Source organism: Oncorhynchus mykiss, chromosome 18, assembly GCF_013265735.2.
Source record: "Oncorhynchus mykiss isolate Arlee chromosome 18, USDA_OmykA_1.1, whole genome shotgun sequence".
NCBI classification, from domain to species: domain Eukaryota; kingdom Metazoa; phylum Chordata; class Actinopteri; order Salmoniformes; family Salmonidae; genus Oncorhynchus; species Oncorhynchus mykiss.
In genome coordinates this window covers 39,883,035-39,905,375 of record NC_048582.1, presented here as the reverse complement: position 1 = coordinate 39,905,375, position 22,341 = coordinate 39,883,035, and the positions used below count along the sequence as shown (strand labels likewise).

Sequence of the window (22,341 nt, the reverse complement as noted above, 5' to 3'; positions counted from 1 at the left end):
CCCAAAGGTGCGGACTCCGGCCGCAAAACCTTGACCTATAGAGGAGGGTCTGGGTGGGCGTCTGTCCGCGGTGGCGGCTCTGGCGCGGGACGCGGACCCCACTTCACCATTGTCTTAGTCCGCCTTATTGTCCGCCTCCCTGGCTTACTCACCGTGGCCACCCTTCTCAATGACCCCACTGGACAGAGGGGCTGCTCGGGACAGAGGGGCAGCTCGGGACAGAGGTGAAGCAGCTGCTCGGGACAGAGGGACAACTGCTCGGGACAGAGGGGCAGCTGCTCGGGACAGAGGGGCGATAGCAGCTCGGGACAGAGGGGCGATAGCAGCTCGGGACAGAGGGGCGATAGCTGCTCGGGACAGAGGGGCGATAGCTGCTCGGGACAGAGGGGCGATAGCTGCTCGGGACAGAGGGGCGATAGCTGCTCGGGACAGAGGGGCGGCAGCTGCTCGGGACAGAGGGGCAGCTGCTCGGGACAGAGGGACAGCTGCTCGGGACAGAGGGACAGCTGCTCGGGACAGAGGGACAGCTGCTCGGGACAGAGGGGCAGCAGCAGCTTGGGACAGAGGGGCGACAGCTGCTCTGGACAGAGGGGCAGCTGCTCGGGCGGCCCCTGGCTGACTGACGGCACTGGCGGCCCCTGGCTTACTGGCGGCCCCTGGCTGACTGGCGGCACTGGCGGCCCCTGGCTTACTGGCGGCCCCTGGCTTACTGGCGGCACTGGCGGCCCCTGGCTGACTGGCGGCACTGGCGGCCCCTGGCTGACTGGCGGCACTGGCGGCCCCTGGCTGACTGGCGGCACTGGCGGCCCCTGGCTGACTGGCGGCACTGGCGGCCCCTGGCTGACTGGCGGCACTGGCGGCCCCTGGCTGACGGGCGGCACTGGCGGCCCCTGGCAGACGGGCGGCACTGGCGGCGCTGGGCAGACGGGCGGCACTGGCGGCGCTGGGCAGACGGACGGCGCTGGCGCCGCTGGGCAGACGGGCGGCGTTGGCGGCGCTGGGCAGACGGGCGGCTCAGCTGGCGCTGGGCAGACGGGAAGCTCCGGCAACGCTGGAGAAGAGGAAGGCCCTGGTAGCGCCGGAGAGGCGGGAGACTCCGGCAGCGGCGCCGGACAGGCGGGAGGCTCCGGCAGAGGCGCCGGACAGGCGGGAGGCTCCGGCAGCGGCGCCGGACAGGCGGGAGGCTCCGGCATAGGCGCCGGACAGGCGGGAGGCTCCGGCAGCGGCGCCGGACAGGCGGGAGGCTCCGGCAGAGGCGCCGGACAGGCGGGAGGCTCCGGCAGAGGCGCCGGACAGGCGGGAGGCTCCGGCAGCGTTGGAGAGGAGGAAGCCCCTGTAAGGATGGGCCGGAGAGACTGCCTGGTACGGGGGGCTGCCACCGGAGGGCTGGTGCGTGGAGGTGGTGACGGATAGACCGGACCGTGAAGGCGTACTGGAGATTTTGAGAGCAGGGCTGGCACCAACCGCCCTGGCTGGATCTTCACCCTAGCCCGGCAGATGTGGGGAGCTGGGATGTAGCGCACCGGGCTAAGCACGCGTACTGGGGACACCGTGCGAACAACTGCATAACACGGTGCCTGACCAGCACCATGCCCGCCACAGTTAGCACTGCTAGGAGCACTGTAGTGCTGAGATGGCACAGGACGTGCAAGGCTAGGGAGATGCACAGGAGGCCTGGTGCGTGAGGCTGGCACAGTCTTCACCAGACCCCTCGCACGCACCTCAGGATGAGTATGGATAGCTGACCCCGGTGCCATTAAATCCCTGACACGCTCCGTCGGGCGAATGTCGTGCCTCATGCACCAAACCAGCAAATCCCTCATATCTCTCTCCTCCAATTTCCCCATTAACTCCTTCACAGTCTCTGCTTCGCTCACCTCCAACACCAGCTCTGGTTCTGAGCTCCTCCTTGGCTCCTCACGATAAACGGGGGGAGTTGGCTCAGGTCTGACTCCTGACTCTGCCACACTCCCCCTGTGCCCCCCCCCAATAAATTTTTGGGGGTGACTCTCGGGCTTCCATCCGCTCTGCCGTGCTAGTTCCTCATAATGCCGCCTCTCTGCTTTTGCTGCCTCCAGCTCGGCCTTGGGGCGGCAATATTCTCCTGGCTCTGCCCAGGGTCCTTTCCCGTCTAGAATCTCCTCCCAAGTCCATCTCTCCAAGTAGTGCAGCCTCTCCCACTGCTGCTTCTGCTGCTGCTGCTGTTGCTCCTCCTGCTGCTGCCTTTGCTGCTGCTGCTGTTGCTCCTGCTGCTTCTCCTGCTGCTGCTGTTGCTGCAGCCTCTGTTTACCACGCCGCTTGGTCCTTGGTGGGTGGGTGATTCTGTAACGACGTTCGTCTGTAGGAGGAGAAGCGGACCAAAAAGCAGCGTGGTGGTTATTCATGTTCTTTAATGGAAAACTGAACGATACATGAAATAACTCCAATCTACAAAACAACAAACGGAACGTGAAAACCTATACAGCCTATCCTGTGACAACAAACACAGTGACAGGAACAATCACCCACAAACACACAGTGAAACCCAGGCTACCTAAGTATGATTCTCAATCAGAGACAACTAATGACACCTGCCTCTGATTGAGAACCATACTAGGCCGAAAACATAGAAATGCCCCAAAACATAGAAAAACAAACATAGACTGCCCACCCAACTCACGCCCTGACCATACTAAATAAATACAAAACAACAGAAATAGAGGTCAGAACGTGACAATACCTTCCTCTCTGTTATAAAGTAGAGCGAATTTGTATTTGATTTTGAATAGCCAGGTAATAGGGAATTGTTTACATGTTCATAATTAATTGAGTGACATTTACCTTCAGTTACACAGAATATCTCACCACCATGCGTTTCCATCTCCTCTCTCCCTTATTCCTTTCTCGAGCGTGCAGACGGGCTGTCAACAGTTTAGTGAAAATACCATTTTTTTTGCGAAAAACATGTTACCACAAACAGATTTCACCTGCAGGAACAAGGTTTGAGAGTCCATGGCATACAGAGTTCAAGTGGAATATCACCTGCTGGGCAGCAAGAGCATGGTCCTCAAAGAGTGGTTGATGCATGCAGGGAAATAAGAGTCATTATATTTGTTTCTGAGCACATGCTCTGCTGTAAAACTGAAGTAGCCGAGCGGACCGGCGGGAAAGCGCACGGGCTCCATCTCTATTTGAGAGCATATACTGTAGATGGCATGTATTTTCCCTCCTGTCCATGTGATAATGGGCCATTCTAAATCTAAACAAATTGGACATGTTAGTAAAGACAAGATTAAATTGAGAAGAGATTGATGGTTGAAAATGTGATCGCTTTTTTACTAATACGTTTTTACTAATACTGTGTGACTGTATTCTAAAGCGGTATCCGTAGTCGTTAGATGCCGTGATCGCAATATAGTGGCTACATCCAGGAAAGCCAAGGTTCCAAAAGCTAGGCTTAAAATAGTGTATCAGAGATCACGCAAAAATATTTTGCCGTGGCCTCTTATGTGGATGATAAAACCATTTGTTGGTCTGATGTGATTAATAAGGAGCATCTAGACACGGCACTTGAGGAATTTAAGAAATTGCTTCTTCCAATTGATAAACAAGCACCTGTTAAAAAACTGACTGTTAGAACTCCCAAGGCTCCATGGATTGATGAGGAATTGAACAACTGTATGGTTTGAAAGAGACGGGGCAAAAGGAGTGGCTAGTAAGTCTGGCTGCACATCTGATTTACTGCAAATTAAGAAATGATGTGACTGAACTCAAATGATGGGCAGAAACACACATGCAACTCTCTTTCATCGAATCAGATGGTTTATCTATCACAAAACCATTTGATGTTGCCAATTATTTGAATGATTATGTCAGTTTAGTGTGAACCCCTTTAACTCCACCCAACACAGGATTCAATGTTCTCCAGCACACAACCCCAGCACAGAAGACCAGAACAGGTAAGTATGCTCAAGGTTAATTTGAATTGAAATTCATGGTTTAACATGGATCAGGCTCCGTTTCCCCACAGCAGACTGTGTCGACACAGAAGAGCCTCCCCTCAGGTAGGTTACCTTCCCCCTTACTACCTCAGGTAAGTATCGGGCATGCGGAAGTGGCACGTCGCATTATTCTGATATGGCACTGCAACAATATATTTATACTAAGGGAAGGCACTGCAAACATTATGGTGAAAGGCACTACAATCTAACCCTGGTGCTGAACAGAGTATGGGGCCCGTCGTTGGCCCTGCACTACTATGCCAACCCCTCTAAAGAACTCTCCTGCTATAGGACAAAATAGGGAGGGGGAAAGACAGACAAGACAACATACAAAATAAAATGAACATCTCTGTATGGCGATATCCAGATCCGCACAGCTGCCTGTCCTGGAACGCACCGGTCTGAGAATTTGCTTGGCGAAGTCATCTCTGGCCCTGCCTCCACTTTTAGTGGTGTGGCAAAATGGCCCAGAGAGAGAAAGAGTAGTGTTAGGGGAACCCAGGAAGAATGGCGTCCCTTATTTGGCAGAGCTAAAGCTCCTAGATGTGCGTTGTACCAATGCCTATCTCGGTCCTCTGCTCTCAGAGCACCACTCAGCTCCAGAGCCCCAGTTCGTTTGGAAACTGTCATGGTCAAAACATATTGCTTCAATGGTTGTAAATAAAAAATGGCGAGGTCTATCAGTGATAAAAAGATGATCTGCTTTTTTGACACCACACTCCACAAAGAAAGCGGCACGTTTTGCTCTCGTAATTAGAGGGCTAATATTAACAATGTGCGTGCCAAACTCACACGGCTTAGAGTTGAAGAAAGACTGCATTGCTTCTCGTTTTTATAATTTTAGTTTCTAATTCTCAGAGTGAAAAAGACAACGGACATTATAGAAGCTTAACCAAGTTTATTCTTCCCAGAAGATCAATACAGCTGCATTCGACAAATACATTTCCACACAAGCACTGATATTTAACCCTTCCTCCTAGGCTGAGTCTCCTCCTACACATCTGTACAAACATTGTTCTTTACTGCTAGGCAGGACACTAAGTGAAACGGGCCATAAACTTTTATTTCTCCCTTAACGTGACCTGACCTGATCTCGACCCCCCCCCCCCCCATCACTAATCCATGGCTCTCTCCCCTTATCAATGCCTGCCACATGTGATCACTTCCCCACACTCAATATTTCAATAGGATGCCTGATATAATGTAAACGTTATACATTACCCTCTCTCCCTCAGTGACATGGATAAGTAGATTTCATATTCTCAGTACCCAACAATAAGAAACATTCACGTGTTGGAAATTCCAAATTGCTGTGTGTCATCATACACACAGCACTGGCAGACACACACTTACCCCAACACACATGCCAACAGGGGACTTTTCACAGTCCCCAAGTCCAGAACAAATTCAAGTAAATGTACAGTATTAGACAGAGCCATGAATGCATGGAACTCCCCATCCATCTCATTTAACGCAATTGAACAGCAAACCTTGTTTCAAAGAACAAATGAGGCAACACCTTACGGCACAACGCCTCTCCCCCATGTGACCTAGTTTTTGTGTGTATGTACTGACATGTATGTGTAACTGATAGATGCACACACACACACACACACGTTAATGTTTTTAAATGCATGTAAATTGTAAAGTATTTTGTCTGTAATGTATCTTTCATTATGTATCAGACCCCAGTAAGACTAGCTATCGCCATGGGTGTCAGTTATTGCAGATCCTAATAAAATAAAATAAAAATCATACACACACACACACACACAAAAATAATCATAAAACACAAATTCCTTTTTTCTTTCCAGTGTCAAGGCACTCCAGGTACTCACCCAGTTGGATACAAAAATAATCTTGTAAAGCTAGAGCCTTACGCTTTCAAGTGTGTTACAATGGTATCAGATTAATGAGTGTGTTCTCTCTGGACTGTTCTCATTGCATTTACATGCATGCCACCACAGCTGACTTTGGTGTGGAGAGATGAGAGACGCATAGAGACCACAGCTGACTTTGGTGTGGAGAGATAAGAGACGCATAGAGACCACAGCTGACTTTGGTGTGGAGAGAGAGATAAGAGACGCAAAGAGACCACAGCTGACTTTGGTGTGGAGAGAGAGATAAGAGACGCATAGAGACCACAGCTGACTTTGGTGTGGAGAGATGAGAGACGCATAGAGACCACAGCTGACTTTGGTGTGGAGAGATAAGAGATGCATAGAGACCACAGCTAACTTTGGTGTGGAGAGAGAGATAAGAGACGCATAGAGACCACAGCTGACTTTGGTGTGGAGAGAGAGATAAGAGACGCATAGAGACCACAGCTGACTTTGGTGTGGAGAGAGAGATAAGAGACGCATAGAGACCACAGCTGACTTTGGTGTGGATAGATAAGAGATGCATGGAGACCACAGCTGACTTTGGTGTGGAGAGAGAGATAAGAGACGCATAGAGACCACAGCTGACTTTGGTGTGGAGAGATGAGAGACGCATAGAGACCACAGCTGACTTTGGTGTGGAGAGATAAGAGACGCATAGAGACCACAGCTAACTTTGGTGTGGAGAGAGAGATAAGAGACGCATAGAGACCACAGCTGACTTTGGTGTGGAGAGATAAGAGATGCATGGAGACCACAGCTGACTTTGGTGTGGAGAGAGAGATAAGAGACGCATAGAGACCACAGCTAACTTTGGTGTGGAGAGAGAGATAAGAGACGCATAGAGACCACAGCTGACTTTGGTGTGGAGAGATAAGAGATGCATGGAGACCACAGCTGACTTTGGTGTGGAGAGAGAGATAAGAGAGGCATGGAGACCACAGCTGACTTTGGTGTGGAGAGAGAAGAGATGCATGGAGACCACAGCTAACGTTGGTGTGGAGAGATTAGAGATACATGGAGACCACAGCTGACTTTGGTGTGGAGAGACAAAAGAGGCATAGAGACCACAGCTGACTTTGGTGTGGAGAGAGAGATAAGAGATGCATAGAGACCACAGCTAACTTTGGTGTGGAGAGAGAGATAAGAGACGCATAGAGACCACAGCTGACTTTGGTGTGGAGAGATAAGAGATGCATGGAGACCACAGCTGACTTTGGTGTGGAGAGACAAGAGAGGCATAGAGACCACAGCTGACTTTGGTGTGGAGAGAGAGATAAGAGATGCATGGAGACCACAGCTGACTTTGGTGTGGAGAGATAAGAGATGCGTGGAGACCACAGCTAACGTTGGTGTGGAGAGATAAGAGATGCATGGAGACCACAGCTGACTTTGGTGTGGAGAGACAAGAGAGGCATAGAGACCACAGCTAACTTTGGTGTGGAGAGAGAGATAAGAGACGCATAGAGACCACAGCTGACTTTGGTGTGGAGAGATAAGAGATGCATGGAGACCACAGCTGACTTTGGTGTGGAGAGACAAGAGAGGCATAGAGACCACAGCTGACTTTGGTGTGGTGAGAGAGATAAGAGATGCATGGAGACCACAGCTGACTTTGGTGTGGAGAGATAAGAGATGCGTGGAGACCACAGCTAACGTTGGTGTGGAGAGATAAGAGATGCATGGAGACCACAGCTGACAGTGGGGGCTTAGACGGAGGTAATTGAGAGGAACACTACAGTGTAGTAACAGATTGATCATTGGGGAGGGACAGTGCCAGTCTATTAATTTGCTTTCGAAATAGGGATGACATTCTTGAGCATAGCCTTTGTATTTATAGCTGCAGGAGAGACTCCATAATGTCATTGACGTGTTGTGAAGACCATCTCTCAAGAGATAGGAATTTCACGTGTGAGGTAGGCTAACTGTCAAGCAAACTGCTAAGTATGAAAGTATAAACGTTTTCATAGTTGTTAGACAGTTGATCTGTCAAGCATTCTGTCACTTCAATTATTGGCAAATGTTTGACCATCCTGACGCAAAATTGGACTGGTGATCAGTCAATAGTTTTTTTGTAATGCGACCTATTGTGGCGGAGAATGGTCTGTGGTTGGATTATAGTTGCGAGTGCGACTGATTACATAGCGCACTTGCAATAGGTCTGTCCTGCTTTGCGTCTCTATGGGAGTGCCAGTGCATCTCACACACCCACTGGCATTTCTTTCACACACGGAGTGGTGTGGAGAGTGGAGAGGGACGGCAACTGGGCATAGCAGCGGAGGGAGACAGAATCCGAATACCGCTAACCAAGACGCTCGGCTCTTCAATTTGACCTGGTATCATTTTCACGTCATACAGAGCAACGCTTATTGCTAGGATGCTTGTAATTGTATATTACACATAAAACGGCCCCTTTAATTCGTTTTTGTTTGTGTGTGTATGGGAGGGAGGGGAGGCGAATACAACTTGGCATAGGTATTCAATGAAACCTTGCCTTCTCACGTATTCCTATGCCGTTCCTCTTTTAAATGAGATATGATCATTTATTATTAGAGCAAAAGCCAATTGTGTCAGGAAGAAGAGCGTTTGTTCCTCAAATTTGTCGAGTTACAGTTTCCTCTTCTGTTTTTATACTACAGCCTACTATCAACTATTCTGCTTTGAATCCAGCCTAAAACAGTTTCATCTGCTGATACCCGACTGACTGAGCCGAGATGGGGGTAAGAGCTATTTCCATTCTAATTGGTGTGCGTAATAATGAGTTTATGAATGGGTAGCTGTAACCTATGGGGAATGTGTAGCGCACCTTAAAGATAATAAATATCATATTAGAATGGCATAGTCCACTATAGTATTTCGATTGCTTGTGATACCATGACAAATTGGTGTGACTTTACTTGGATGACTGTTAAACGTTTGCAGTGTAGCTAGCTATTTGTGTCTATGTTGATTCAATGCAATTGCACGAATTACAGTCCCAATACCTTTAATTACTGTCTATTCTTTCGTTACATTATATTTTATTGCCATGTCTGTGTTAAATAGCAACATTACTGACATTGTTATAATCTCCTATCTGCCCTGTTTTCCGAATTGCACCCGAACCGATCCGCGACACACTTCAACTCTTCTCCTCTCCAGACGCCAGTCGGTGCGTCATAATGGAGTTGCCGGGAGAGGGGAATCTGTTGTTTCATTCCCGCTCCAAAATGGACATTAATAACGCTAAACATCTGTAGGCTATCGATGGATCGACCTCGTGCCAAATTGAAAACAAGCTCTTCTCTAAACCCAAATCCCAAATTAGCCGGATGTTTTTTTTTGGCCATTCACTATTTGGATACTATATTCAATTGAATTTGAATGGCACATATAGATCTTGCCAATAAGAATTACAATATTTAGGCTAGGACACCGAAGAAAGGCAATGGTGATGCAGTAAGGATAGCGGACAACTTTATCAATCCTCGACATCTCATTAAATCTAAATAGGTCTAATTCCATTACATTATGAGTCTGGTTGTCATCATTTTGTTTCACGTTTTGACCCCTTGCTTTTATTGCACACTGATGGCCTCCGTGATTGTAATTTGGAATTGATGGAGAGGCGACGGGGACAGATTCAGAGGGTGGGTGTGGGATACTAAATGTCGATAGATTATATTTGAATTGACGACCACTTGTTTTATACCCATCCTACAGAGTAATATTTTAACTCGCGGAAGCTGTGAAAGTAGTTGCTTATGGATATAACGAAAGGGAATTAGTGGAGAGGTTCGGTTAGGGTACCAAACGGCGCAGACAGCTGCGTCAAAATGGATGCCCAATTCCCCATTTCGATGTGGGTTAGGGAGGTTGTCGTAGCCTAATAATCAAACATGCCAGTGCATGATTCTAACAGAAAACCTTGCTAATTTCCAGTGGCGATTTTGGCATATAAATCTTGGTGGGGCAAAACAAAATTATGTGGGATGCATGCCAGCAAAGCCACAACACAACACTAAACAATACATTCATTGCACTATACCACTGCTATACCTGGCAATCAGCGGAGCCTTGTCTGGCAACGAACCAGTTCATTCAGACTCATTTACTGCCTTTTAAAAATCCATAACTGATATGGCTGACTTGCTTAAACAAATGTGGTTTCTACTGACAATTGAGATGTACACGCTATGTCATAAGGGGAAGACAAGCAGATGAGAGGCAGTCATTTTGAAATGTACAGTGACAGAATTCAGAACATGGGCCGTTCTTACAGTGTTCTCCCTGTACACCAAGTCAGAACCGTAGGATAAATAAAGGGGGCATTTAAGCAGACAATGAAAGCTCTTACAATATTCAATGATTACATTTCTCAAAAACTGGTTATAGGCTTCATGTGCACCACTAAGTCAGAACAGTAGGCGAAATTAAAAGGTGAAAATAGAGCAAATTATTGGGTGAAGCTACTAACAACTTACTACACAACATGTATTACTTTCTTAGCTACAGTATACATACAGTTGAAGTCGGAAGTTTACATACACTTAGGTTGGAGTCATTAAAACCCGTTTTTTAACCACTCCACAAATTTCTTGTTAATTAACAAACTATAGTTTTGGCAAGTTGGTTAGGACATCTACTTTGTGCATGACACAAGTCATTTTTCCAACAATTGTTTACAGACAGATTATTTCACTTGTAATTCACAATTCCAATGGGTCAGAAGTTTACATGTATGTATGTAAACTTCCAACTTCAACTGTATCTCCCTGGCATGTTACATAATTTATGCAGCAGCATACAATACATTTTTGGACTCACCTTGTGATGAAGCCACATGGTCCTTCGTGGGAAAATTTTATCATCAAACTTTGTCATCAAAGTCTGACATTTCTCTGGATTTAAGATGCTTTCAAGACAACTGGGAACTCGATAGAAAAAAAAGTTGAATCATGATGACGTCAGTGATCTTCAGGTAATAGCTCTAGAAAGAGGGTTCCCAATTTACAATTCTGAGTTGGATGAAAGTTCAAAACGTATTTTCCCAGTCGTAGATTGTTTTTCCAGAGTTCCCAGTTGTTTTGAACTCACTAAAGTCATATTTTGCAGTTCCAAGTTAACAGGGGTTTTGAGCGCGGCATAAATCATGCTTCATTTACAGCATGGCCAATGTTGATGTTTATAATTTTAAACTAGGAAAAGAGACCCTTAATCTAAGACTTGGGACCACACTCCACTGATTCCTTCCAAACCACTCATTGTTGAAGTTGCAATTTCCAACTTGTTGTGTAATGTTTATGTCCAATGGCTGATGAGCACCGATACGTTTTATCTGTAATTTATCTTCCTTATCTCTCTTCATATGACGAGGATTAAAAAGGATTTGCCAGTAGATTGTCAACTTGATTCATGATGATGACTGCTAGCTAAGATTTTGAAAGTATGATGCCAGTCCAAAGCTTCTGTAGATATAACGTGATTTGACGTAATTTCATCTGTGGTCAATGAAATTGAGCCTTTTTGGATGGGCATTTCTAATGTAACTCTATGGCAGCACCCAAGGGGCTTGAATTTTCGAGCTCTACCCTTAGACTTGGCGGTGACGTAGTGTCCCCTTGAGTGACAGAACACTGAGGCAATAATGGCGCCACGCTCCGTATTTTCTGCTGCCTTGCCCCACCACCACGCTAGGAGTGTGGCGCACTGAGCTAGGCTGAAACACCTGCATTTTGGAGCTGCCTTACTCAAGAAAACATAAAAGAAACCATGTTTGTATGCGGCTTTATTAACTCAATGATATATATATATATATATATATTTTTTTTTTAAACATTATTTGCAAACAGATATGTGATATGTGTTAATGCCAAAATAACATGAAATACAGGCAAGCCCCCAAAAATTCCCTGCCCCAATGACGGGTCGCCACTGCTCATTTAATTTCTGTCTGACACAGACTGCCAAAATCCTATTGATTAGTTATGGCAAAAATACAAAATGTTCCAATCCATCGTGGTATATCCTGCCTTAAACCGATGATTTCATGGTTTGCGATGAAATATGTTCCGTGCTATCCAAGATCCTTTGGATGTCCCTACCCCATTGAAATTTGAAATGGTTAGGGTTAAGATTGTGGTAAGGGTTAAAGTTAGGGTTAGGGTTTACGCTAGGCATATCCAAAGGATCCTGAATAGCATTGGCCAATGAAATACACAGGCCTTACTCCTTTAGTTGGACCTAATTTGGGGCGACAGTTGATCTCACGGGATGAGTATTAAGGCTATCATCAGTCTACTTGAAATGGTGTCACGCTGTCATGGTCGTAATTCCCGTCGGATAGCCCGGAGAGGGGGACCGCGTGCAACTCAATCATTTTCACACTTCAAACAGGGAGTCTGGCCAGAGTGAGCGGACTAAGGCTAGGATTCGTTGACATACCGCCATGGGGGAATAAAAACGGGGTGGTCAGGTTTATAAATTGTTATAGTTGACACCAAGGCCATTCAAATCAATCAATCGAGGCTGCCCAGGGACAAAATATGGGACTAGGTCAACCATTGAATTAGGCCTTGTGGTGGAGTGGTTCCTGCCGGAGACACTGATTTGAGACGATACCCCATAGAATGAGGGAGGGTACTGACGGAGATGGAGAATGTGGGAGGGAGAGAAGATAGCAGGGAAGTCTCTGTGGTGAGCAGTGGTGGGGAAAGTATCCAATTGTCATACTTGTGTCAAAGTAAAGATTCCTTAAAATAAAATGACTTGAGTTAAAGTAGGCCAGGAAAATACTGATTGAGTAAAAGTCCAAAAAGTATTTGGTTTTAAATATACTTAAGTACCAAAATTAAATGTAATTGCTAAAATATACTTAAGTATCAAAAGTAAATGTAAAAAGCATTATCACGTTTCAGGTAAGACCCGAATGCAGACTGTGTCGAAGTAACAATGTTTATTACAGCAACAGGGGCAGGCAAATGACAGGTCAAGGCAGACAGGGGTCGATAATCCAGAGTAGTGGGGCAAAGGTACAGGACAGCAGGATCAGGGCGGGCAGAAAAGGGAAAAACAGGGGAAAACGGACAATCAAGAGACAGGAACAGAGGGAAAGACGCTGGTAGACTTGACGAAACAAAATGAACTGGCAACAGACAAACAGAGAACACAGGTATAAATACATAGGGGAAAATGGGCGACACCTGGAGGGGGTGGAGACAAGCACGAAGACAGGTGAAACCGATCAGCCGTGACAAGCATTTAAAATTCCTTATATTAAGCAAACCAGACAGTACCATTTTTTATGTATGTATAGCCAGGGGCACACTCCAACCCTCATCATTTACAAATGAAGCATGTGTGTTTAGTGAGTCCGCCAGAATGACCAGGGATGTTCTTTTGATAGCTGTATGAAATTGGACCATTTTCGTGTCCTGCCAAGCATTCAAAATGTAACGAGTACTTTTGGGTGTCATGGAAAATGTATGGAATATTGCAGTGCTAGCTGTGCCACTAGAGATTCTGGGTTCATGTCCAGGCTCTGTCACAGCCGGCCGTGACCAGGAGACTCATGGGACGGCGCACAGTTGGCCTAGCATCGTCCGGGTTAGGGGAGGGTTTGGCCGGCAGGGATGTCATTGTCCCATCGCGCACTAGCGGCTCCTGAGGCGGGCCGGGTGCAGTGCACGCTGACACGGTCGCCAGGTGTACGGTGTTTCGTCCGACACATTGGTGCGGCTGGCTTCCGGGTTAAGTGGGCATTGTGTCAAGAAGAAGTGCTGCTTGGTTGGGTTGTGTTTCGGGTGACGGACGGCTCTCAACTTTCGCCTATCCCAAGTCCGTGCGGGAGTTGCAGCGATGAGACAAGACTGTAACTACCAATTGGATACCATGAAACTGGGGTGAAAAAGGTGTAAAAAATATATATATAATAATAAAAAAGATTGATGAGGGAAAAAACTATTGTATCCATTTTAGAATTAGGCTGTAATGTAGAAGGGTCTTGGTCAGCCATTGTTATGATTGATGGCTGAGAAGAAGAGTGACGGCTAGATTATGTCTTCTGTTTTATTTCCTCCATGGCTGCCATTAATGTCCTTGGCTGTGGATGAATAACCAATCCCAGGGCTTCATTGGGAGACTGCTGTGGATGATGGAATGTGTTTGTGTTTAAGTGCATGTACTGTATGTATGTATGTATGTACTGCATGTATGTGTGAGACAGAAGATGTACATTGAGGGGGAGCAGTTCTGCTATATGTATACAGTAATCTGCCGTGACTACTGCATATAGCCTGCCCTTTACAGAGCATTCAGAAAGTATTCAGACCCCTTGACTCTGCCAAATTTTCTTATGTTACAGCCTTATTCTAAAACAGGTTAAATCACTTTTTCCCCTCATCAATCTACACACAATACCCCCTAATGACAAAGCAAAAACTGTTTTTAAGATTTGTTTTTCAAATTGATAAAACATTTAAAACTCATATCACATGTACATAAGTATTCAGACTCTTTATTCAGTACTTTGTTGAAGCACCTTTGGCAGCGATTACAGCCTCGGGTCTTCTTGGGTATGACACTACAAGCTTGGCACACCTGTATTTGGGGAGTTTCTCCCATTCTTCTCTGCAGATCCTCTCAAGCTCTGTCAGGTTCGAAGGGGAGCTTCTCTGCACGGCTATTTTCAGGACTCTCCAGAGATGTTCGATAGGATTCAAGTCCAGGCTCTGGCTGGGCCACTCAAGGAAATTCAGAGACTTGTCCCGAAGCCACTCCTGCGTTGTCTTGGCTGTGTGCTTAGGGTCGTTGTCCTGATGGAAGGTGAACCTCCGCCCCAGTCTGAGGCCCTGCGTGCTCTGGAACAGGTTTTTATCAAGAATCTCTCTGTACTTTGCCTCCGTTCATCTTTCCCTCGATCCTGACGGGTCTTCCAGTCTCTGAAACTGAAAAAAATCCCCACAGCATGATGCTGCCACCACCTTGCTTCACCATAGGGATGGTGCCAGGTTTCCTCCAGATATAACGCTGGGCATTTAGGCCAATAAGTTCAATCTTGGTTTCATCACACCAGAGAATCTAGGTTCTCTTGGTCTGAGAGTCCTTTAGGTGCCTTTTGGCAAACTCCAAGCAGGCTGTTATGTGCATTTTACTGAGGAGTGGCTTTCGTCTGGCCACTACCATAAGGTCTGATTGGTGGAGTGCTGCAGAGATGGTTATCCTTCTGGAAGGTTCTCCCATCTCCACAGAAGAACTCTGGAGCTCTTTCAGAGTGACCATCTGGTTCTTGGTCACGTCCCAGACCAAGGCCCTTCTACCCTGATTGCTCAGTTTGGCAAGGCGGCCAGCTTTAGGAAGAGTCTTGGTGGTTCCAAACTTCTTCCATTTAAGAATAATGGAGGCCACTGTGTTCTTGGGGACCTTCAATGCTGCAGAAATGTTTTTGTACCCTTCCCCAGATCTGTGCATCCACATAATCCTATCTCTGAGCTCTATGGACAATTCCTTCGACCTCATGGCTTGGTTTTTGCTCTGACATGGACTGTCAACTGTGGGACCTTATATAGACAGGTGTGTGACTTTCCAAATCATGTCCAATCAATTGTATTTACCACAGGTGGACTCCAATGATGAATGGAAACAGGATGTTCCTGAGCTCACATTCGAGTCTCATGGCAAAGGGTTTGAATAGTTATGTAAATAAGGTATTTCTGTTTTTACATTTTTGATACATTTGCAAATGTCATAATGTATTGTGTGTAGATTGGTGATTGATTGATTTTAGAATAAGGCTGTAAGGCAACAAAATGTGGAAAAAGTCAAGGGGTCTGAATACTTTCTGAATGCGCTGTATGTAATGTGTAACGTTTCTTGACAGCATCTGCTAAGTTATAGGACCTGTATTGGTTTGTCTCCTCTCTATCAATGTCTGATTTATTGAACTAGTCTGGAATCTGAATAACCTGAGGACAGCCGATAAGCCACATGGTCTCCACTTTGATGAGTACAGCAAGTGTCGTAGTGTGTCCATGATATAGCTCTCATTTGCATTCTCCTCCCCGCCCCTCCTCTGTTGTGATTGGTTGAGCAACACCCATGCCCCAATTGTCAATCCAATAAATCAGTTTCAGTTGTACAACCATTATGCATCAGGTGAATCTATGTTGGTTAAACGTTAGTATGTACTAGAGTCCAACATTTAAGTTTTATGAACATCAAAGTAACACTTTCTGTGTAACCACACTTTCTGTGTAAAAATCTCAATACAGAATTGTAAGTCATTCTACAGTTAGATTCAGTTAGATTCTGAGATTCTAGATCCCCCCCCCCCCCCCCCCCCCCCCCCCCACACACACAAAAAAAGTGATGAGATTGCATTCAAAGTTGCTTTCAAATGCAGCGTTGTGTCAAGGCGTTGGTGACGGGGGGGAACTCCTTGTATGTATGAGTCACCAGTGCCAGTAAAGAGGGTGATTATGGGCCGTTGAATAATGCAGTCCTGACATCTCATCTGCGTTGATGGGACCTCTTGTTTCCTGCATGTCTGGTTTCCAACAGCTCTGTGTGTGTGTGTGTGTGTGTGTGTGTGTGTGTGTGTGTGTGTGTGTGTGTGTGTGTGTGTGTGTGATCCATACTGCTCTAATGTACGTCAGGGATCAGGGACATCCAATAAACCATGTCCTAGTAGTGAAAGGCCGTCATTGATTTCCAAGTTTGGCGAACATGACATCACTTCCTGTCAGAGGTGTGAAGACGGGCTTTTACTGTTTTTCCATCAGGGTAAATAGAACAGCTCGGTGATGCATGAGTTAAAAGGTGGTCAGTTAGATTAATATTTCTTAACAGTCCAGGGATTGGCTGTTGCCAGGAAACCTGGCTCATTTGTGGCCGGGTCTGTCAAGCTCATTCAGTCAATAGTAGCCATTTTGGTCAAACAGTGTGTGTGACCAGTGGGCTTTAGAGATATGATGTGTCTTTAGGGATCAGTAGAAGTGAATGAGTGAAGGGAAATGCCATTCAACCCATACGCAGCCCCGTCTTAAAGCACAGTCAAACAGCGAGGGCGCTCAAACGTCAAACGTCATACGCTTAACGCAATCACATGCCGAACATGATCAATTAAACGATGTACTTACATCAATGTATGTCATTTGACGGAAGCCCCTACCCCCCCCACACTGGATGAACCGATCACAGGAGAAAAGAGAGAAGACAGATGGGTGGGCTTCTGGGGAGGGGGCAATGTAGGGATGGATGGATGATGGAGGGGGTGGGGGGGGCGGGTCTCCGGTCAGTGTGCGTCAGTGATTTCTAGGTCGATCCACTGATCGGCGTGTAGTGATGATCTGGTTCTCTGTGGAAGAGAGGTCTGTGGTCTACAGGATGTAGTCTGTGGCAAAGCACTCTGAAATATTCTAGAGCAGGTCTGCACTGGTACGGAAACTGTACTTCCTCTTTCTTGGGTATCAACACTTGGTTAAACACAGCTTCTGCAACCCCGTGGCCCATTTTCTAGCCTGTGGCATACATTCTGAAATTCAATTTGGCTAAAGGTAAAGTTAACTATATTTCCATGGTTCTTGGATATTACCATTTGTTGTGTAGGAAATTAAAGATTCAACAGCTTTAATCTGCAAACCTGTCGGCTACAAGTACCATAGGCTACTGCTGGTGCATTGGGATAAGGCATTATGCTCAGCCCAAAATCATAGTGTCTGAGACAAGGAGTTCTGATCTAGAATCAGGTCCCGCCTTTCAATGTAATCTCATTCATCATGATCTAAAACTGATCCTATATCAGCACTCATACACTGAGAATTTCTTCTTAGAAATTCCTCAGGTCGAGCGTGTACAAAAGTGCAGGCAGTGGTTAGTGCTGAGCAGGGGTCCTTCTAATGAACACGTCGGGCTAGTGTGTGCCTGAGTGGAAAGACTCTTGGGCATCAGCCTTGACTGTGAATGGATGTGTAGGCTACACGTGTGTGTGTGTAGTGGGCTGGGAGCAGAGAGGGAATAGCCAATAGAATTGAGCGAGGAAGCATTCAATATCATGAGTGGATGGTTGTATAATCAATTGTCTGTATTGGTGCGTATGTTATGAACGCACAGAATGACTGGGTAAAAATGGATGTGTGTGAATGGGTTAGTAAAATGACTCAGTGACTGGGCTTGTAGTGCTGGATATAGGTTCCAGTCTGAAACCTGTGTTCAAATCCCACCGCTGCCACAAACGGTATGTGGCTTTGAGATGAATCCCAACATGAGAAAGGTTCACACAGCTCAAAGTTTCCCTTGAATCATGCACTCCTTTCAGAACCATTCAGCTCTTCGTGAGCAAGGGAATGAGTGAATACGTGCAAGTGATAGAAGATAGGGGAGAGAGAAAATAGAGTCGAAGGTGAACGCGATTAAGAGAGAGAGTGGTAGAACACCGATAGAATGATAGAAGACGAGAGAGAGAGAGAGAGAGGGGGAATAAAAGAGAGTAAGGATTACTATATTGTTCAGTGGGTTTGTCCTATACTCTAGTAAACAGTGGTAATCCCACCTCCTGCTCCAGATTTTCACACTATCCCTCCTTTATGACAGATGGCTTACAATCACATCACTCACGCACGCAAACACACACGGGGACACGCTCACACATAGAGCTTCACACCGACCCAACATCATACTGAATCACATACACACACACTAAATACTTCATATACGAATAAGTAAAGGTACACATACACACACACTGTATACTTTATATACGAATAAGTAAAGGTAGACATACACACACACACTGTATACTTTATATACAAAGAAGTAAAGGTACACATACACACACTAAATACTTCATATACAAATAAGTAAAGGTAGACATACACACACACTGTATACTTCAAATACAAATAAGTAAAGGTACACATACACACACTCTTACACCTACCATTACAATAACAGCCATACTTCACAACAACACCTCACACGCAATATGGCCTAGTATCTCGGTAGCTATATCATCTTAATGATTATCAGTCATGGCAAGTGGATTCTAATAGAAACAAGAGCGCAGAATAACAGGATGTTGGTGGTTTAACAGCAAACCATGAGATATGCTACTTTACCAAAATAGAAAACAAACACAAACCGTTGCCATAGCAAACAAAAGTCTGGATTAAACCTACAGATAAGACCCCTCCCAAATGTCCCTTCTCACCCCCTCCCCTCTGCCTTTTCAAAACTAATTTGAGAGCAACGGGATTTAAGTGGATTATCAGCATAGTCAGTTAGTGGTAGGCTAGGCAACTGAGGGGTTTAGTGGATGACATTTTGGCTCTACTGTGGAGGACTCCTGGGGTACTTCCTGGTTTGTGTGTGTTAGATTCTGGGAAACAGAAGCAGATGTAGTAGGAAGATGAACCACCAAAGGCTCCTGTGATGCATATCTTGTAAAATGTCAAGCTGCGGGATTTAGCTCTGATACAATGATTTGGAGTCGTCTCATAGGACAGGTTATATATCCATATCTGCAAGCTTTTGAATCTCTCCCCTGAGTGGCAATGTCTAGTCTTTGATCAAGCGATGCAGACTGTAATTCAGCCATGAAACGTGGTTACCTTGTGGACTGCGCAAGATGGATACAATGTGAATGTATCAGGGACGAAACCCAAAGCCCCGCTCATAGTGTGTTTTACTGTCTTACTGCGATTGAATAGAGACCCTAAAGTTGAGACGATACATTGCCACTTGTATGTATTAGGACCATATGGCACTGATAGGCACATACAGTGCATTTGGAAAGCCATGATGTGGTCCAACTCCCCAACCGGCTCGGGGGGCGAAGGTCGAGTCATGCGTCCTCCGAAAACATGACCCGCCAAACCGCGCTTCCTATAACACCCACCCGCTTAACCTGGAAGCCAGTTGCACCGATGTGTCGGAGGAAACACCGTTCAACTGACGACCGAGGTCAGCCTGCTAGGCGCCCGGCCCGCCACAAGGAGTCGCTAGAGTGAGATGAGTCAAGTAAAGACCCCGGCCAAACCCTCCCCTAACCCGGACAATGCTGGGCCAATTGTGCGCCGCCCTGTGAGACTCCCAATCATCATTTAAAAACTATTTTATACATTTGCAAACATTTTTAAAAAACAACTCATTTTGCTTTGTCAGTCTGGGGTATTGTGTGTAGATTGATGAGGGAAAAAAACAATTGAATCAATTTTAGAATAAGGCTGTAATGTAACAAAATGTGGGAAAAGTCAAGGGGTCTGAATACTTTCCAAATACACTGTACAAAGACATAATGTATGTGTGTTTCTTTGAAGAGTGTAACTGCTTGTTTAAATCATTTTGTATGGTATTATTCCATGTTCTATCTGTCTTGGTGGTCATTGTACACTGTGACATTTTCAAACCCATCCATAACAACAACTTTTGGTCATGTAGTGTACAAGAGGCATGTAAACACATACACGCACATATAAGGCACATAGTTTAGTAGGTCTATCATTGACCAAATCTCCTCTCAGGACGTTCTCAGGACTTGCTGTGGTCCGTAGTCTCCCTGATCACCATGGCCCCCTGGAGCCACAGGGCCACTGTCATGCGCTTTCCATAGAAACGACCATGTGAGGTCCCGCTCACTGCTGCCACTGTGGCACTGTACTCTCACAAGGCTCGCATTGTCCACGGATGAGAGAAAGAGGAAGGGATGTGAAGAGAGTTTGGGAGAGAGAGAGAGAGAGAGAGATGAAAGGAGAGAAAGACACAGTAAAATAGAGGGTGGGTGTGGAGGGAGTAATTGAGGGAGGGAATGGTAGAGGAAGAAAGCATGTTTGGGTGCCTTTTCATTAGGTAGGAAATCATTAACTCATCACTTACAGTTAAATAGGGAGCTTGAGGCAGTCTTAAGGGAAACGAAGCAGGTGCATACGCATTTACAAAGTTCCCACTTCAAACTTCAATATTTAAAAGAAAAAGCCTTCAATCAGGTTAACAAAAAAAAAGATTTACCGCGAAAGACAACGGGTGGGGTCTACCTGGCACAAATGCAGCCTTTCCCGTTGAGATACCAAGACCGATCTGACAAGAAAATCCCAGAAATTGGTGTTTACCGGGAATACACTTGGTCACTCCTTGGCCCATACCTTGTCTCAATGACAGGAATTCATTTTAATGTTGGGAAACATAAACATTTGGATAGTTTCACTACCTATAGGAGACGCCTAGTAAAGTCGCCGAGTTTTAAACCATAACCCATTGGTCCTGATTAGACAAAACCTTCCATTCTGGACCATGTTATACACACATCCTCCTGGCTGTTATACTTTGATCCTTTTCATGTGAAATATACAAAGCTAGAGTGGAAAATATTTAGGGAGCTTTGCCCAATCGTATAATTACGGCAGCCTTGCACTTCAATCTCTGTTTGCTTGTTTGATTGTGGCCTACACTCAAGTAGCTAACAGTGATATTGTGGGTTATCTGAGTGCATGAATTCCTATGTAATTGTGGCTTTGGCTTGTGGTGCACGTAGGATACCAGCTGGCACCAGGAAGCCCACTTCACTGCCATACTCAAAGTTACTACGGCAGCATTGAGGCATTCACAGCCTAACATGGTGCTTTTAGGATTAGCTGACCCACACTGTGTATTAGCCCAGCCTTTTTCTATGTAAAATATGGACGAGTCAGGGATCTGTGTTCTGAGGACTCTCTTTGTTTGTCTTGCAGTACGGACGGTCAGACAGCTACCGTGTGGCCACCACGACGGAGAAGGATGAGAAGGAGTCCCCCAAGAAGGCGGACTCCAAGGCAGACAAGAAGACCAAGGACATGGAGGAATTGAAGAAGGAAGTTCCCTTGGTATGTGGTGCATCATTCCTACTTCCTGTTTCCTGTCAGTGCACCGTGGGCCTAGAGCAGTGTGTCCTGCGACCGGCACTGGTCCCTGGGATGTTGCTAACTGGTCCCTCAGATGGCTTGCTGAACCCTATTTAGATTCATCTAGGGTGCTAGTTTTAGCCGAAGGAGAAAGGACCATAACTTGCCGGACACTGGTATAATAACAGTTTGAGAAACACTATCCTAAAGAGCACCCACTGGGCACAGACGTCAATTCAACGTCTATTCCTCGTTGGTTCAACGTCATTTAATTGAAACTACGTTGATTCAACCAGTGTGTTCCCAGTGGGCAGTCTTTATGTATTCTGTTTGGGACAGCAACAAAGTTGTTAATAAATGACTTCTCAGATGTTTGGACAATGGATTTTGACAGCCTGTATTCCTGAAAATCTATTTTATTGTTGGCAGTAAATTCATCTCATGGGTGTCAAGCAAAGGAAATAGTTTTTTGTTGTTGTTGGTACGAATAGTAGTCTCTGGCGAGAGGCACTTCCAATATAAACTAATCCTGTTTGAAGAAGATTTACTCTGTTATGAGGTGTAACAGTATAGGTTCCATCCCTCTCCTCGCCCCAACCTGTCCCCAGCGTTATTCACAATATATATTTGCAA

The 22,341-nt window shown here is 45.9% G+C and overlaps 1 protein-coding gene across 1 annotated transcript in view; it reads left to right on the top strand.

Annotated features, from left to right (window-relative positions):
- The first annotated feature begins 8,039 nt into the window (after positions 1-8,039).
- The window catches only part of atp1a3a (ATPase Na+/K+ transporting subunit alpha 3a), a 32,350-nt gene continuing 18,048 nt past the window's right edge, over positions 8,040-22,341 (top strand). Inside the window, exons 1-3 of the mRNA XM_021571982.2 lie at positions 8,040-8,196; positions 8,500-8,580; positions 21,559-21,690. Coding sequence (XP_021427657.1) covers positions 8,575-8,580; positions 21,559-21,690 — 138 coding nt within the window. The 5' untranslated portion in view covers positions 8,040-8,196; positions 8,500-8,574. The remainder of the gene's footprint in view (positions 8,197-8,499; positions 8,581-21,558; positions 21,691-22,341) is intronic.